This window comes from Capricornis sumatraensis, chromosome 23 (genome assembly GCF_032405125.1).
Source record: "Capricornis sumatraensis isolate serow.1 chromosome 23, serow.2, whole genome shotgun sequence".
Taxonomy (NCBI): domain Eukaryota; kingdom Metazoa; phylum Chordata; class Mammalia; order Artiodactyla; family Bovidae; genus Capricornis; species Capricornis sumatraensis.
Genome location: NC_091091.1, coordinates 27575415 through 27594602, shown reverse-complemented (window position 1 = coordinate 27594602; position 19188 = coordinate 27575415). Strand labels below are relative to the sequence as shown.

At 42.4% G+C, this 19188-nt stretch overlaps 1 protein-coding gene across 4 annotated transcripts in view; it reads left to right on the top strand.

The window, feature by feature from the left end:
- Window positions 1-18599, top strand: part of SORCS1 (sortilin related VPS10 domain containing receptor 1) — a 576311-nt gene extending 557712 nt beyond the window's left edge. Inside the window, exons 25-27 of one of the 4 annotated variants that reach the window (XM_068961506.1) lie at window positions 13407-13512; window positions 13637-13797; window positions 18520-18599. In XM_068961506.1, the coding sequence (XP_068817607.1) occupies window positions 13407-13512; window positions 13637-13797; window positions 18520-18599 (347 nt within the window). Of the gene's footprint in view, window positions 1-13406; window positions 13513-13636; window positions 13798-15295; window positions 15432-15567; window positions 15633-18519 lie in introns of those variants that run through there. The other 3 variants (XM_068961507.1, XM_068961509.1, XM_068961508.1) reach the window with 3 other exon arrangements.
- Window positions 18600-19188: the final 589 nt, after the last annotated feature.

Below are 19188 nucleotides of genomic sequence, written 5' to 3'. Positions count from 1 at the left end.
GATCTAGAAAATTTATCCAATTGATATTCATGGTTCATCCCTTAGCTGGAGATTTGGAGAACAGTACTCAGATCCGTCAGAGGAGGGGCTGGCAAAAGGGAGTGTATTACTGGGAACTTAGGTAAACATGCTGAGATTGGAAGGAGAGACCTCTGCAGCATAGATATGTATTCTGCAGGGTTACCAAGGGAACAAAAGGAAACTGTAGTTTGAGGCAAAAGCCCAAACTTAGACTGGGCCATTTTGGAGAGAGTGAGAAAATTATCTGGCTTCCAGTCATCAGGGCTGCCCCAGGTTCTTCTGATAATATCTCTCATACACCTTTTTGCAGTGTAATTCGAAACCTGATTACCTGGCCTTTTGTGCTTCCTAGGATGACCAGAGTGAATGTACACTTATATGTGGGTAATCAGCTCCAGTTTGAAGAATAAAACAAGAGACTGTCAAGGGCTGACATAGGAATTGAGTCTTGGAAATTTTCGCTGTATTGATTTTAGCCATGTTGTCATAATAGTGTTAGGACTGGCAGTTCCAAGGGATAGAGGTACAAAGTTACTCTCAGCCAGGCTTTCATATGCAAAAGACAAGGCTTGTGTTAAGGCTGGCACTCTTCAATGACTGTGATGAGGAAGCTGAATATAGGAGAGATCAGTTTCATGTTGGAGATTGTTCCTAAGTTAATTCTAACTACCTGATTTTTTTTTTTTTTAACTGTTAGAACAGAGGGTAGATTATGGTACCAAGACAGTGAAGGGAATTTTCCTTTCACACATAGAAAATTTGGCATGTTGGGTAGGCAATCAGTTGGATTGAGAGAGTTGCCATCATTTGTTTAAACTGAAATTAACACATTCATATTGGGATGGCTAGCAAGACAAAGCAGAAAAATATCCCCTTTCTTGCCTGGGTGAAAGAAGACATGATGAGGAAGAGAATTTGATGCCGAACTTCCACCTCAGCTCCCTTCCCTTTCCTTTCATCCCCGTTACAGGCAGGAGAAAACAAAAATAAAATACAGTCTCAAAAAAGGGAAGAAGGACCACTGCTTGCAACATTTCACGTCTCATAAGCAGGATTGCTAATACCTTCCCAGGGACCATTCCAGCACACCGCTGCATACTATTAATTGCTTAGCAGATGTTCAACAGCCTTCTTTTAAAAATATTTGAGCCAGAGTATATTGCTGGTGGGAGAGGCAATGCATAATTTAGTTGATCTCCAAGGAAAAAGAACTGTCTCCTTTCAGGAATTTACTAGCCTTGCTTTGTTTTTCAAATTCAGTTCCCTGTTTGCTTTTATGGGAACACAAGGTAAGCGTTTCCAGGTACCTGGATGTCCTTAGAGACTGGATTCCGTTTGTTTCCCCCACGTGTTCTGTTTGGGAATGCATTACCTTTGGCGTCTAAGTGAGCCAAACTCTGAGTGCAGCCCTTGTTTTGTTTCTAGCTCTTCCCGTGCTTCTCAGTTTCTGTACGAGTCCCTCCTGGGGTCCTCACCGCTCCTGAGAGCGGCGTTCCTGAAACTCTCTTGAAGAAAGTAAATATTTCAGATTGTGTGAGAATAAGAAGAGATGAGGAGCTGTTATAAGACGTTTGAGAGAGGGCCATGCCTTGAGTGGCTCTCTTTGGCTTTTAGGACCCCGTGGCAGCTGGCGCCACGTTTAGCAGACAGGGGGAGTATGACTCAGTCAAGCTGGGGGCTGGACTGGAAACACTGGTGTTTTGATGGAAGTGTACTTTTGCTCGTGGTATTCCCAATTGGAATATTCTTCCCCTTTCTCTAATTTTCTACATCTTTTAAGTGTCTATATATTTTAAGGCTCAGCTCAATGTTAACCTTTACAGGTTGTCTTTCTGGAACCCTTTACCTGGATATCATCTATCCCTTGTCAGAACTAACATGGGTTTTTTTAAGCTCTATCTGTCTGATCCTCATCATCTCTCCTATTTAATTTCCTGGAGGATACAGTTCACCATGTCTTTGTAGTGTCTCTATCATTGTATCTAGCACAGAAAATTGCACATATCATGTGTTCAGTAAATATTGCTTTTACAAATAATTAGACGTATAGTTAATTTATAAACTGTAGTTCAGTTCAGTTCAGTCACTCAGTCATGTCTGACTCTTTGCGACCCCATGGACTGCAACATGCCAGACTTCCCTGTCCATCACCAACTCCCGGAGCTTGCTCAGACTCATGTCCATCGAGTCAGTAATGCCATCCCACCATCTCATCCTCTGTCGTCCCCTTCTCCTTCCACCTTCAAACTTTCCCAGCATCAGGTCATTTCAAATGAGTCAGTTCTTCACATCAGGTTGGCTGAAGTATTGGAGCTTCGGCTTCAGCATTAGTCCTTCCGATGAATATTCAGAACTATTTCCTTTAGGATGGACTGGCTGGATCTCTTTGCAGTCCAAGGGACTCTCAAGAGTCTTCTCCAACACCACAGTTCAAAAGCATCAATTCTTCGGCACTCAGCTTTCTTTATAGTCCAACTCTCACATCCATACATGGCTACTGAAAACATCATAGCTTGGACTAAATGGACCTTTGTTGGCAAAGTAAAGTTTCTGCTTTTTAATATGCTGTCTAGGTTGGTCATAACTTTTCTTCCAAGGAGTAAGCATCTTTTAATTTCCTGGCTGCAGTCACCATCTGCAGTGATTTGGGAGCCCCCCAAAATAAAAAGTCTGTCATTGTTTCCATTGTTTCCCCATCTATTTCCCATGAAGTGATGGGCCCAGATGCCATGATCTTAGTTTTCTGAATGAGGAGTTTTATGCCGGGTTTTTCACTCTCCTCTTTCACTTTCATCAAGAGGCTCTTTAGTTCTTCACTTTCTGCCATAAGGGTGGTGTCATCTACATATCTGAGGTTATTGATATTTCTCTTGCCAATCTTGATTCCAGCTTGTGCTTCATTCAGCCTGGTATTTTGCCTGATGTACTCTGCATATAAGTTAAATAAGCAGGGTGACAAGGTACAGACTTTGACTAGGTGGATCACAACAAACTGGAAAATTCTTCAAGAGATGGGAATACCAGATCACCTTACCTGCCTCCTGAGAAATCTGTATGCATGTCAAGAAGCAACAGTTAGAACCAGACATGGAACAACAGACTGGTCCAAATCAGGAAAGGAGTACGTCAAGGCTGTATAACCTGTAGAGATATGTTCAAAACTCTTATCTTCTCGGTTACCTGTGGATTCAGGTGTTGGACTATGAACCGGTCTCCATGTCATGTTATAATGTGTGTGTGTGTTACCCACTCAGTCATGTCTGACTTTGTGATCCCCTGGAATATAGCTGTCCAGGCTCCTCTGTCCATGGAATTTTCCTGGCAAGAATACTAGAGTGGTTTGCCATTCCTTTCTCCAGGAGTCCTGTTTTAATACCTCTTACCCAATAATGGAGGAGCCTTGCCTTCATTTAAATAGTAAGCTTTCCAGGAAAACCCACCTCTGTGCTTTCATTATGTCAGATATCTTTTTTAAGATGTATGATAGTTGTTGATATGCATGGTGTGGAAAATGGGTGAGTTGAAGGAAAATTGGAGCTCTATAAAGGAGAGGTCCTAAAGAAATGGGAGAGGGACTGGCAAGAGAGATGTTCCTGAAAGATACAGAAGCAAATTTAACTTATTGGCCATTATGTTACCAGAATAGTAAAATAAGGAGCAAAGCAAGCTCTGTCTCCTTTCATGACAGAGCTCAGGGTCTCACACCTTAGATCACACTACCCTTACCTGATCAAACAAACCAGGCCTTCTTCACATCTTTTGTAATGTCTCCCTTGAGTTCTCTCTTATCCATGTTTTTATCCTGGCCTTTTTTTTATTGATTGATTGACTGATTGATTTTCTCCTATATTTTAAGAGCTGTGATGTGTGATGTAGGGATGGTTTAGGGAGAGTTTTTCCAACAAGACTCACAGGAAGTCTTGGGATCTGCGGCAGAACATTTGATGCCTATAGGTAATTACAGCAGAACAAACCTGGGCTGTTAACAAAATATCCCTAAGATGCCAGGAGTTTCCTCATTGCTTCTGGTAACTTGGGATTTACTCAAGGGCACACAGTTCATTTCCAGTTTATCATCTTACTTCTCCACATGACTCTGTACCTTGCTACACAATGATTCCTTTAAAACTATGGTTTTTCCAGAGATATGAAATAAACTAGTACTCTTGCTCAGTGTACACTGGCTTGATCTGGGGCCCAAATACTAGTTGCGTGAAGCCTTCCTAATTTTAAATCAAGAGGATGAAGAGCATTGCATGTGGAAGATTCAATAAAAAAGAGCCTTCATGCCAAATAGGAGTTCACTCAAAGCAGGGAAAATAAACCTGCCAGGTTGAGGGGCTATGCTGAGCAGAAGCAGAAAAAAGTTAGGTTTGTGTGTAAAGTGATCCATAAGGTGACATGTTTGTGGCATTTAGATACCCTCAAATATTCCTAGCTGAATATTAACTGAAGATATAATTATAAACAGGATACAATTCATGGGAACTAAATGTGTCATTATTTGATATGTCATTTATATTATACACTTTGTTCATCATCCCTGCATAATGTGAGAAAACTCTCATCAACACATGTTTAGTTTATTGTTACAAAGTATGATACACATGATAAAGGAAAGAAGGGGCAGATAAATGGATTTTCTAAGACCATAGGTCAACAGCCAACAATCCTTTCTCGTTTTACAAAGTATTTACCCATTTTACAAGGATTTTTCAACTCTAGTAGCAAGAGACGGTCATTTAGTTGATAGTATTGGAAACCTGGAATCTCTTTTATAGTGACCAAAGCAGGTAACTGCCACGGTCGTGTTAGCTTGGTGCTGGTGTTAGTCACTTGGCCATGTCTGACTCTTTGCAGCCCCCTGGACTGTAACCCACCTGGGTCCTCTGTCCATGGAATTTTCCAGGCAAGAAAATGGGGTGGGTTGCCATTCCCTTCTCCAGGGGATCTTCTTCCCAACCCAGGGATTGAACCCAGGTCTCCTGCATTGCAGGCATATTCTTTATGCCACCAGAGAAGCAAGTGTCATAAAACAGACAAGTGCTGGTGGTGCTGGTTTAGTCACTAAGTCATGTCCCATTCTTGTGACCCCACGAACTGTAGCCTGCCGGGCTTCTCTGTCTGCAGGATTCTCCAGGCAAGAACGCTAGAGTGGATTGCCATTTCCTTCTCCAAAACAGACAAGTAAAGAACCATAATAGGAAGCTGGAACTAGGAGATGGGCACTCAGGTGAAGAGACCAGGACCAGACTATGCTTTAAACTGTGAGCTTTAGTTTATCACCTTTTAATAGATTGCCAGGTGAAGGGAATCTGCTGACAGGTAATTAACTGAAGTTTTAATTGCTGATACAAACCTCTCATGCTACACCAAAGTCTGTAACTTTGTTCCTGTGAGGATCCATGGTCAAAATTAACTCAGCAATTATATTTGGGAGTGGGGGTGGGGACAGGGGGCAGGGGATGGGGAGAAAGTAGCTTAAAAAACGTATTGTTTCTCCTTTGGTAGAAGAGATGAGAGCAGTGAGACTAGAAGTTAATGCCTCAGCAAGCAAAGGGAAACACTACATTTTATTTGAGGACACAGAGCCTTCACTAGATGAATTCATATTAAATGTCAACCAACAGCACTTAGGGATTTTGTGCATTTCACAGGAGTTATTTATTGGATAAATAAACTAAACCTTGAGAGATGAGACTTCTATACAGTGCAACTGGAAAAGCTGGTGCTAACTGGTTCACTCAAAACATTTGGGATAAATATCCGCCTGTTCTTTGGCTGAAAATCTCTTTATAGCTTAGGGTAGGCAATCCCTGATATAAAACAGTTGTTCTTTTATTTTGCTGTGTGTCACAGTTTCAGAGGAAGATTCATCAAGGTTGAACTTCTTCAGGCCTCACTATGCGTTCCTGGAATCAGAATCCCAGGGACCTTTGGGAATCTGCCTTTGTAACAGGTTCCCCAAGAGATGTTTATGCAGCCAGGCCTTTCATCAGTCTCAGTAGCTGCTCTTACAAGCATTCTGCAGACAGAAATCTATCTGTGTAACAAGGAAAGGTGCTCGTCTATCTCCAGCAATAAATCTGATTTACAACTCAGGGCATCCACTCAAAACAGAGGCATGCATCTAAAAAAAAAAAAAAAAAAAAGCCCTTGATATTAAGTGTAGGAGGAAATTAGTAATAAACATTAAAATCTAATTCCTTGCCGTATTTGGAGCCAATTTGATTGGCTGAATGGGTAGATGACGGTGGGAGTAAGGGGAAAAAAATGAAACCTGCCTCTGAATGCGGGATAGACTCTATCCATAATCTAGATGGATGGCAAAGGCCAACCAAGAGCTGTGGCCGTGAAGCAGTTGAAAAATGATTAAAGCGTGAACCAGAATGTTAGCAGCAGAACAGCCATGGGTTTTATAAAAGTTAAACAAGTGATATTATCTCAGTGTTGTTAATGTGCTAGTGTGAACAGAAAATGATACATCCACACCTCTCTGTATTTCTGCACATATTAGAGAATCAGGGTGCTCTTCCACTCTTAGCTTTGTGGTGGGGGTCACTGTTCTTCTGGGGTTTTGGATACTGACTGGTAAAAAAAAATGTAAAAGCTTAATATTTCTCAAAGCCTCAAATCGCAGGTTGAAATTTTTAAAAATGTAATACCACATAACTGCTCTCAACCCCTCCTATCTGTCTAGCAGTTGCCTTGTTTAAACTATTATGTTTAGGAAGCCTGTCCTTTGTCAAGGATATGTGTGGGTTTTTAATAAAACTGTTATCTTGTGTTATCTTAGCCTCCATGGTTGCTTCTGACTGGTTCAATTTCTTTTCAGGTGTAATAAAAAGATATTATCACTGAGATGTTAGAGAATTAATATTTCCCAGCTTCGCTTCCTACCTCTGGATATGTTATGAATCAATGTGGGAAGGGATAAGGTCCTCAGAATTTCAGTCTAGGTCAAGATACATCATGAATTCTGCCCAACAGTTAACATTGAGAAAGACTCTTTCACTTGAAGGCAGAATTAGCATGAGTCCAGAAGCTTTAGAAAACCCAATATCATATAAGCCACATTGTTATACATGCAGATGCCCAATTGTGAGGTTGTGGAGCTCAGAACTGTAAAGTGAAATAGATGGTTACAATAACATTTTCCATTTAGGGATGAAATTAGCACTAGTGAAATTCTTCCACAACCAAAAAATTTATCTGCCTCTTTAGTCTCTGGTTGCCTTATGATCTACATGGTTATTATTTACAAGTCTTTTGTGAGTAAAGTCATGCTTGTAATACTTTTCCTTCCTTCTGTTTTTCCTCTCAGTCTTTTTTTCCTCTACACATTATTAGGTTGTTTCACAGACATGTGGACCCAGTGGTTTTTGACAGTGATTAAGCTGTTATGGTATTATGATAAGTAATAACAGGTGCTGAGATATTAAATATATCCCTTTCCCAAAGGTGACTAAATGAATGTGATACTTTCATAAATATGCCAGGGACCAGCAATGAAGCGGTACATTAGCTTCTGAAGATTCATAACCTTTTTCTTTTTCTAAGATTTCCTGGGTCTATAGAATGGCATGAATGACTATAGGTTAACTGCCCTGAAGATGTACCCAGAATTTCCTGGGCAGAGAATAGTCAGATGAACAGTTTGGAAACAGTACAATCATATGTCAGATTGGAAATAAGCCACAGTTAGGATGCAGGAGATGCAGTTCCCTTCAGGGAAGGCCTTCCGGAGAAAATGGCACAACCAAAGAAGCTAGGAGAACACATACACAATACAGAGAATATGCCAGAATCTAGGACAAGCTACCTTTTAGGCACTAAGTTTCTTATATCTACAGGGACCAAGGCTGTCTTCTTCAGCACCACAGACTGAAAGCATTAATTGAAAGCATCAATTCTTTGGTGTTCAGCCTTCTTTATGGTCCAACTCTCACATCCATACATGACCACTGGAAAAGCCATAGCTTTGACTAGATGGATCTTTGCTGGCAAAGTAATATCTCTGCTTTTTAATATTCTGTCTAGGTTTGTCATAGCTTTTCTTCCAAGGCGTGAGAGTCTTTTAATTTCATGGCTGCAGTCACCATCTGCAGTGATTTTGGAGCCCAAGAAAATAAAGTCTGTCACTGTTTCCATTGTTTCCCCATCTATTTGCCATGAAGTGATGGGACTGGATGCCATGATCTTAGTTTTTTGAATGTTGAATTTAAAGCTAGCTTTTTCACTCTCCCTTTTTGCCTTCATCAAGAGGCTCTTTAATTCCTCTTCACTTTCTGCCATTAGGGTGATGTTATTTGCATATATGAGGTTATTGATATTTCTCCTGGCAATCTCAATTCCAGCTTGTACTTCATCCTGCTCAGCGTTACTCATGATATACTCTGCAAAGAAGTTAAATATCCAGGGTGACAATATACAGCCTTGATATACTCCTTTCCCAATTTCCAACCAGTCTATTGTTCCATATCTGCCCCTAACTATTGCTTCTTGACCTGCATAGAGGTTTCTCAGGAGGCAGGTAAGATGGTCTGGTATCCCCATCTCTTGAAGAATTTTCCACAGTTTGTTGTGATCCACACAGTCAAAGGCTTTAGTGTAGTCAATGAAGCAGAAATATATGTTTTTCTGGTATTCTCTGGCTTTTTCTGTGATCTGATGGATGTTGGTAATTTGATCTCTGGGTTTTTCTAAATCCAGCTTGTACATCTGAAAGTTCTTGGTTTAAACCACCTCTCAGTTGCACTCAGTTCACGTGCTAGCAAGGTAATACTCAAAATCCTCCAAGCTAGACTTCAACAGTATATGAACTGAGAACTCCAGGTTTGGATTTGAATTAGAAGGAAGGGCTGTTAGACAAATGAGGGTGCTCTGTCATAAGGCTCCATAAACCCTTCCTGTGATCTAGATAAACTTTCTATGTTCCAGTCCCATATAACTTTAATTTCTGAAAAAGAGATTTCAGACCACATGTATTTCGTGATATTCAAGGCATGTAAGTAAAGGCTGGCTTAGGTCTGCTTTAGAGGTGAGAGAGGAAAAATCAATCAAAGTTTGGCAAACTTGAACTTGCTTTTGTAACTTCTTGACAGCACTAACTTCTGGATCAAAAATACAATATGAGTCCAAAGTTCCAGGGTCATAGAGCAGGTAGAAGATTTCCAAGAAAGTCCCTTTGGTAGAAAGAGTGTCAGTACAGACCACGGTAAGGATATTTGCGGAGCTTCACCAGGGTGATGCCGGCATATTGCTGACTTTCAAACTGGGAAATAACGTAAAGGGGCAAGGTTGCAGCCAAGGGGGTTAGTGATGCTCCGGATGAAGCATTCCCTAAAGCATGTTGTGTGGACCCAGGTCAGCAAAGGGTATGTGCTCTGACGACTTTATGAACCCCTGTGATGAAGTCATGTGAGTTTCCTTCCTGTAGGACTGCTGTGAACTTTCATATACTGAATCTCCAAGATGCGGAATGTCATATATACAGTTTTGCTAAATTATCTGGCCATGAACTCTAGTTATCTTTCAGGGCTTGTGCTCTATTGAGTACACTTTTAGAAACAGAATAGCAATGATATATTGGTTTTAAAGCCACTGGGCATGTACTATCTGCCAGACACCATGTTAGTATTTTATAAATTCCATCTTATTTTATTCTCACAGCCTTCTAAAATAGGCACTAGTTTTATCTCCATTTTGCAGATGAGGAAACTGAGGTTCAGTGTAAATCATTTAGTGTGTCGGCAAGTGGCCAAGTAAGAATCTGATTTCAAAAAGGGACCATATCAGTTATTTCACCCTAAACTTAAGGTTCTGAGTTCACTCTCCTCTCGTATACTCAAGCCTCAAGCTGTGACCTTACTTAGCACTCACTGTGTATGGATCACTTTTGACAAGAATTCTTGTTATTCCTGTAAGCATCGCTATTATCACAATCAGTCTGGGTCCTCATGAATAGAATGTAATAATTCAGTGCATTTCTGCAGGATTGTAGAAACGACATGTACCAGCATCAGCCTTAGAACTGTCGAGTCACATACTGTACTGTTGTGCCCATGCTTTATGGTGTGTGTCAACTGTGGCAAATGAACCACTCAGCATTTGCCCCTTCTACCTTGTTTAGGCTGTAATTGGAGAGGGATTTATTTATGCTTATTGCAGACAGTAAGCTAAAGCTCATTTATCATGAGTGTTCATTCCTCAGCAAAACGCATACAAACCCACCTAGTAATGTTGGACAAACTGTGACATGCATCTGAGGTTGTGTGGAGTAGCAATAGTCCTGTTTATCTTCAGACACAGATCGGCAAGCAGGAGTCGCCCACGAAGCACAGAGGGCAGCAGTACTCAGCCTCTCACTGCTGCTGCCTGCTCCTTGCCGCTGAGCAGGGACTCGCGATGCAAAGATGGCCGGGGGAGTGCATGCACTTTAGACCTCGGGATACAGAAGCTCGTTTTCCCAAAATAATGTGCTAATTTCTTAGCATTGTTAATGCTGCCTACTTGTAAAAGATGATTTGAGTGGGAATCATTTAGATTTGAAAGATTTCAGCTTGTGATGGGGAGATAGAGGAGGAGGAAGGGGAGAGAAGGGACACAGTCCATTTGTGTGTTTGCTTTCTGTGTCAGTGAGAACCTGGCTGCGGCAATTTCCTCACTTTAGTTCCACTTTATTTCAAATGCCAACCCTTTCAAGCAGCCTCAGTATTCTTCCCGCTTCCTCCATAACGCTGATGTTCTGCTTGTTCTGAAAGCGCATTCAGCTGGGAATCAGAGGTTCAGCTAATACAGCTACTTGCCTTTACTCATCCTTATATTCCACAGCTTCTCCCTGGGCCTCCCTTAATTCCCTGTCAAATGTGGGGTTTGCATTAGAAGATTGCCTTTAATTGCTTTCCAGTATTATTTCCAAAAGTGTTAGGATGGTATTGTGATCATGTCCAGAGAGAAATAGAGTGAGACTTTTATCTTTTAGAGTTACAGAGGAAATTATCTAATAGCTGAGACTTGCTTCAACATAACCCAGTGTTGGGCTTGTGGGCACTGGACAGGGGTAGAAATAAAAATAACATTGTCTTTGGGTTGATGGTTATTGAAGAGTGATGGATGCATGAGGGTTCATTCTCTATGTACACTTATCACTGATAAATTGTTGTTTAGTTGCTAGGTTGCACCTGACTCTTTTACAACCCTGCCAGGTTCTTCTGTCTGTGCAGTTTCCCAGGCAAGTATGCTGGAGTGGGTTGCTATTTCCTTCTCCAGGGGATCTTCCTGACCCAGGGACTGAACCCATGTCTCCTGCATTGGCAGACAGATTCTTTACCACTGAGCCTCCAGGGAAGCCCACCACCCATTAAATACACACATGCCTATGTATGTGCATATACACGTTATCAGAGTTTAAGAGGGTATGACCTAGGATTCTAATTGGTCCTTTGAACACATAAGACTACTTTGACCTTGTCACTTGTTAATTTGCTTCATGTGCTTTACTTTTAGCCTTTATCCCCATTCTCAGAAATCTCCTGTTGAAATTATCCCAGGGTTGAAGTATATAGAAAAGTGTGTGTATGTGTGTGTGTGTGAGAGAGAGAGAAAGAGAGAGAAGAGGACTTTAAGTCTTAGTGCTTCCATTTACTCATCCTGAGTCCTTTGGAGCGACATTAACCAGTGAGGCCCTCACCGTTCCTGTCTGTTCAGTGGGGATCACCGACCTGCCCTCCACAGTGAAAGTCAGTTGCGGTAATGTCTATGACAAATGGAAGGTGTTCTTTCCCCACCGACCTTCTACCCATTGTGATGTGAGTGTTGAAGTATTCCTGGACCCCTTTGCACTGCGTTTGCCTAAGTAAATGGAAGAGACCTTTATTTTTCAGTTTCGAGCCAAAAGTGCATTTGCCTTGGGTGTTCTGTTCAGTGAGCCCCTCCTGTCTCCTCACACACACTTCACAGCTTAAGTGCTGCTTGACTTAGGGAGGAGAATCAGAGATGTAGCTTCATTTTAGCCCTTCCTAAAAGCTAATTCTACTAAAACAATAAACCTGTTTTCTGACAAAGTGGGCTTGATTTGTATTTTTCGCCAACACTGGTATATGGAATTTCCAGTCATAGTTACCACACGCCTGGGATGTAATCGTTGAATCACCAGACAGAGCAGAAGCAGCCTTGGGTCATGTTTGAAACCATCAGCATTGCAGACACCTATCCTGAAGTTTTGTATCTGGGTGACCAGGACATTCTACTCTTGGCTTTCAACAGAGAAGAGACACAGAAAATGGTGCTTAAAGGTCACCTGCATTGCTGGATATTGGGCTTTGCTTAAACTGACGGAAGGTAAAGGTCAGTGTCCAGGCTTCTAAGGGCTATGTGTGGTTTGCCTTTTATTCTGGAGCTACGCTATGTTTGCAAAATGGTGTTCGAGAGGGTGAAAATTAATTGCAAAGTCACTAAAGTAGAGCAGGCTGACCCTGAGCTAGAGGAGGGGAGTTTGGAGGTGGAGAGAGATGCTCCCCAGAGCCGCACTCTAGGAGTGAGGTCAGGGAGGGAGAATCTTTCATGGATGCCAAGGCATCTGTTCAGTCCAAGAGGAGGACTCTGCCTCTGAGAGACTGGCGCCTCCTGGCACGAGCTGTCTGGACTTTGGCAAGTTACAGAGATGATGCCGGATTTCACATCTTTCCTCCCGCATCAGAGCAGCTGCCCTCGTAAAATATTCACTTAGCCATCAGTTTCCTATGTGTAAAAATATAAGCAACTGGTTCTCTCACATGACAACTGCTGGGATAGGAGTGAGAGGGGTTGGATAATTCATGAAAGTATTCCTGCTGGTAGTGTTTCTGCTTTTCTGCATTAGTTAGTGGGAAAAGCTTGCAGTCAGAGTACAGAAAAATTTAACAATCATATTATAAATATTGATTCAAAGCAATAAAAGCTAAGACTCATAAGGGGCTTACTATGTGCCTAGCAATGTTATCCATGCTTTACATACATCAATTCATTTAATCCTCACAAAAACCCAATGAGACATATACTTTTATTTTCAGCTCCCTCCCTCAGGCATGGGAAGGTGAAGTAACTTGCCCAGCAGCTAACAATCAGCCTGTGGTAGGGGAGGCCTTGGACCTAAGCAGGCCGGTTCCACAGTCTGTGCTTGAAATCATTCCTCTGCACTTCTTCAGCAGGCCAGTTGGAGCATTCTGGGGCCTGGGACAGGCTCAGATTTACCCACATGTCCAGCCATGTGAGGTACATCTTGTGTGCACATCCCACACGGCATTGTGGGATGCACCATGCCTCCGTGTGCGCACCCCAAGCCTGTCACAGAGTCACACCCACCCCCTGCCCGCCGGTGACTGTGCCTTGCTTTTCCCCCCTAGCCCCGCTGGTGGACCTCACTCCAACCCACAGTGGCTCTGCCATGCTGATGCTGCTGTCCGTGGTGTTTGTGGGGCTGGCGGTGTTCGTCATCTACAAGTTCAAAAGGTGGGTGTCCCCCTCCACAATCTCCCTCCTTCCCTCCTCCTTCTCCCCGACAGGTTCAGAAGCATTTGTGGCCATGGTGTACACGTCCCGTGCACAGCAGTGATGGTTTCTGTTAATGTTTTAGGAAGATCCCGGGGATTAATGTTTATGCCCAGATGCAGAATGAGAAAGAACGAGAGATGGTCAGTCGAGTCAGTCACCCTGAAAGCAGGCCCTATGTCCCTCAGACTGAACTCAGGAGGCCTGGCCAGCTGATAGATGAGAAGGTGGAGTCCCAACTCATAGGTAAATAATTCCTGGTAGCCCTCAGCTCTTCAGCCCGAGTAGTCAATGGCTGGCTCTCTCTCTAACCTCTCTCTGGCTTGACGTAACCACTTTCTATGTTCTAACATCCCTGAGAGAAACAGCTAAGATGCCTCTTTCCCTGCTTCCTTCCTTTAGAAAAGAGAGGAAAAAAAAGCTTTCTCGCTCCTATCTAGTTTTTTCTTTTCTGAGTTTATTCCTTTTTTGCAAAAACGCTTGCTGAAACATTGGACTTCAAGTGTTCTTGGGCAAAGAGCATAGTATGTGCTGTAACAGTATATGAGAAGGACAGAGCTCAGAGGCTAGAGCTGCTGATCCTAGAAGGCTGCGAAGGTTTTGGGAGCCAGGATTTATAATGACCAGAGCAAGCCATGGCACCCCCACCTGGAGACAGTTCTAAGGATGGCAGACTGCTCCAGAACACATGTAAAAGAAAGACTGATCACCCTAGGTTTTTTTTTTTTTTTTTAAATCTAGCTTTAATCTAAAACTGTCCCCCAGGAAACATGGAGCCTAAGAATTCTGAGGACAAGAGCCATCAAGTTGGCAGGACATGTCAGGAGTGAAGTTTCCTGGAGAGAGCACTGGAGGGTTAGATTGTTCTAGAGCAGCTGGAAGATTTCTTCCTCCTTTTCACCTGTGCCCTACCAGAAGTCTTAAAATGGATTTCAACATCATTCAGGAGGGCTCACGCTGCCTGGAAAGAAAGCATGGGAATCTAACAGCTAGGTGTAGAAAGTCTCAGGGTAATTGCTATATTCTACTGTTTATTGTAGAGGAAATTTCCCAGGAAATTAGGTAAATCCGTGAAGCCACCACTGTGATCCATTTCTCTCCTAGTCTCCTCCTGTCTGGTGGCCATAGAGCTGAAGCTGCAAATGTTCCCATTTAGACCCTGCATTGCTGACTCTGATGGATACATTGTTATATAAACATTCATGCTTTACTCTGATGTGATAATGCCAAACCACCTAGAAGGTCCTTACCTAGGACTGTTAATCTGAAACCTGGAAAAGAAAGAAAAAAAAGTGCTTAGAGGGAAACAGCATCCTCTCTTAAAACGAGTTCTTCGGCTGTATTAAGGGGAAATTTAAATGTGCTGCCTGGCTTGTATGGGGGGTAATAATAACAACAGCCCCCACACCTGGTGTCCAGTTTTCACAGCGTGCTTCCTTTTATTTGGGGAGACAAGGTGATAAATGAGTAATTGCTTTGGGTTAAAAAGAAAAAGGTTTTTTGGTCTTCAAGTCCAGAGAAGCATTCACCCTGTCTATTTATTTCTAAAGCTTCTAAGTGCGTTTTTGTGGGTCGTTTGGTTTTCAATCCCATTTCCACGGGGTGTGAACCATAGGCAATGTTTGCTTTATTAAAGTAGCAATCCCTCCTTCACCAGGAATAGCTCCCAGCGCATTGCAACGTGTCTGACACCTTTCCATTTCCAGTGTCATTAAATGAGTAAGTGTTACACGTTTTCTCTTAGGAGAGTAGCTTTACCCTCCCCTCCCTCCCCTTCTACTCAACCTGGTGACTCATCTCTCCGATTGCAAAGAGCAAGACACGCCACTCCACCTTCAACGCCAAAGCGGGGATCGGCTGGGGCTCAATTTGCCATTTAAGGAAAACCCCCAAAGGCTACAGGCGACCTGCTGATCAGGAAAGAATTTCGCTCTTGTCAAGTGCATCCTTCTCCATGACCACTAACTTTGTGTTTTTTTTTTTTTTCCTTTGTTGTTCTGTTTCCTATCTTGCCAGGAAGTATTTCCATAGTTGCTGAGAATCAAAGCACAAAAGAAATCCCTACCTATGTAAATGTTTGACTGGAGGACGCCAGTAAAAACAAAAACAAACAAATAAAATAAAAACAATCAAAATCCAAACAGACAAACAAACACTCACTGCATCGGGACTTTTTAATTCTTCAGACACAACAAGGGTTTTTAGCTTTAAGCCTGTGCATGTGGACAGTACCTTGAGAACATGCTTGGAGGGGCAGTGTACAGGTGCTCTATTTTAATGGAAAAAACACTCCCCTCCCCCTTTCTTCTCTCTCATTTTTCTGATCGGTCGTGTTTGTAGAAAATTCCTAACATATATAGGCCAAGGAAATCTGCATGTATTTTTGGAAATATTCTTGGCTCTAGATTTAACAGCTCTTTTAGCACTATAGGCTGATGGGTGGATTAGCCACCCCGGCTCTTTTCACAAGACACAAAGACATGCACAGGAGTTCAAAACCCTGAGCTGTTTCTCTGTTCCACTTTCCTTGTTGCTATTTTCCCCTTCTAAGTTATCTTGGGGAGCTCTGTTGGCTGACAGCGGTCACAAGGTGGCCTTCTCCATTCTGAGCGGCCATAGGGACAAAGAAGCAACTTCAGGTTCCATGGATGCAGGCAGAATAAGGAAGGAAGGAAGGCAAGGGGCAAGTGTGTCAAAAGTGGACCTGGGTCTCCCGTTCCCCGTTCCAACCATGACGACCTCTCCTCTAGCTTTCCCTACTCCTGCTCTGTGTAGGAAACAGAATCCCAGTCACCCGCATTCTGACCTTCCCATTTGTCTGCTCTCCGCCTGTGGTCACGATCTGTCAAGGCCTTTGTATCTCTTCCTTCCAGTCCCCAACGTATCCTACCACAGCTCCTGCCTTTTCCTCCCAAACACGTTGCTAGATTCTGGACTTTTATCCTGATGTTCCTTAAAAACTGACTTTGCCTCTGCCACCCTGCCTCCACCACCCAAAGTTTCTGATCTTTGTGTCAGCTTTGAACATGCCCACGCATGCAGCCTCCATATACATCCTGCCCTGCAAGGGTCAGCTTCATGTTTTTTTTTTTTTTTTTTTTGTCTCCTCCTGTAGAACCTGCCTTTTCTAAGTATCCTTGCCTTTCCCCACCTGGAAACACATAATGTGTGTGAAAGAGTTGAGAGATGCAAAGCAATTCCAACCTGGCCCATGTATCTTAGAAAAGAAAGTGTAAGAATGAATGGTGGTTTTTCCTCACAGCTTAACAAATGTCTCCTGCAGTCAGATTCCAGAAGATTCTTGTGAGAAATGTTCTGCATGTGTTACTGTGTGGCAGGGCAATTTCCTCCTGTGATGGTTGCTATTACCCAGTAGTTTTCTTGCAGTAGAGTGAAATTATTTGTAAAATAAAACCGATGTTAAGCAGAAGAAGAACCTAGTTAATGGATTTAATGTTTAAGAGTGTCAAAAAGTCTAAGAACATATGGAGGTCTTGCCCTATTGGAATGGGATTGTGATTATGTAGGATGATCCTAGACTTCTTACACGTGTGCTCTCTGCTCTGTGAGTTTCATAGTATCAGCAAAGGACAATTTAATAAGCATAAAGGGGTGGAGTGAGCAGACTCAAGCAGATTGGCTCAAAGCAGGAAGAAACCCCCGTTCTCCCAGGGCCATCAGGAAAGAAGGTCCAGAGAGAGTGGGAAACAAAAGTATGTCCAGCAACAGCCCTTGGAGTATTATGGATTGGATAAAGCCCACTCTAAAATATAAGAGAAAGGACAGTGGCAGTGTCCTAGACATCCTGATGACCCCTGCCTTTGTGTAGCTCAAGTAAGGAGGAGTAGCAAAGCTTCACTCAGAAGTTAATCAAGCAGAAGCGTTTACGGTTGAAGATGCTTGGTATGAATCTGGGAAACAGATTATGCCTGAGGCCGCCATCTATTTGTAGAACTCAATTGATCCCCAACCTGCCAGGCTTCCTATCCCATAGGAAACATTTTCATTGATCCTCTTCGGTTGGAGCCTCCCACATTTAATCTGGAAGACAGTGTTTGGAAACCAAATGAGGCTCATTCACAACAGAACAGGGAGTCATCAGAGTTGCAGTTCAATTAATTTTAATTGGAAAACTATGAAAAATGGAATCACACTCAATCTAGCACAGTGCCTTGCTTAGAATAGGTATTAAGAAAATTGTGTGTTGGAAAAATAAATGAATACATGAGAAGACATAGGGAAGAATGGGCTTGTAAGTCCTCGTCTAAAGCAGAGGTGGGGATGAGATGTCTGGCATTTTGGGAAGTGATCACAGACGGCCAGCTCTAGATTCAGCATCTCCAAGGTCCTCATGTTCCTTTCCTTAGAGCTCCCTCCCACCTATAGGAGGCTGGTGAGGCAAAGTATATTGCTCAGAGGGGATCTTACTGTTCATATGATCTAGCTCCATGGTTCTCAAAGTGTGGCACCCAGAGACCAGCAGTATCAGCATCACCTCGGACTTGTTAGAGATGCAGATTTTATGTCCCCTTAACCTCAGACCGACTGAATTAGAAACTGCAGAGTTGGGGCCCAGAAGACTGTTTTTCAAGCTCTTCAAGTGGTTCTGAAATACACTAAAGTTTGAGAACCATCATGGGAGGCCACACCAGCTCAATCCCAAAGAAACAGTAGTGATGAGAGCCTGCCAATGGGAGGGACCCAAGTGCCTACCTACTCACTAACAGCAGGTACAAACACATTGAGGAGTTTGGTGGGCTCAAGGCCAGAGGAATGGGTGGGGAGGGAATGGATGGAAAAGGTAAGATTCAGGGCAAACTGCGAATCTGATATTAAAACATTTCCAAAATCCTAGAGGGCAAACTGCGCATGCTCCACTCTGAACTTCCCAACCAAGGTTTCCTCCTTTGCCTTATTTTTAATTGGATTCACTCTCCAAAATGCAGAGTTTGCTTTGCTTTTTTTCAGAAGTTCCAAACAGCAACTTTGAGAGCAATGGGGTGCTTGGCAGCTGTTCTGTGTTTTCCAGGATTCCAACTGAGCATTGAAATTCCCTCATTTGCCAACTTATTTTTATAGGAAGCCAATTAAAAAAAGAAAAAAAAGAAAGTTTTCTTATAGTATTGGAACTACTTCTAATTTTAAAATGACTTTTTTGATGTATTTTTTGTTAAATACTATGTAGTGTAATGTATAATTGCTCTTGTTTATTGCTTTTACAATCATATTTATTAAACAGATAATGTCTCTAAAATCTATGCCTCGAGGTGTTTCTTTTATTCCAAACCTCAGTGTTCAGTCCAGATATAGAAGCGCTAAATCTATAGGGTTTCATAAAGGCTAAATGCATGCGAGTTTAGTAAGCACCACAGGTTTGAGGGCTTTGCATTTGGGGGGTTTTGGTTTTTGCTGTTGAAGTAGGATATATAGTCTACTGTCTGAATTCTACCCACATTTCAGTTGACTGTATAATGTCTGTTGCTTTACTATTGCTTTATTCTATTTAAAAATCACCCTAAGCTGGTTTCATTGGAATGAGTACCATTCTTACTTTTTGTTCCTTTAAAATGAGAAATTATTGACATGGAACAAATTCATTCAAATTTGTTCAGAAGCTTGTAGTTACTGAAGGGCCAA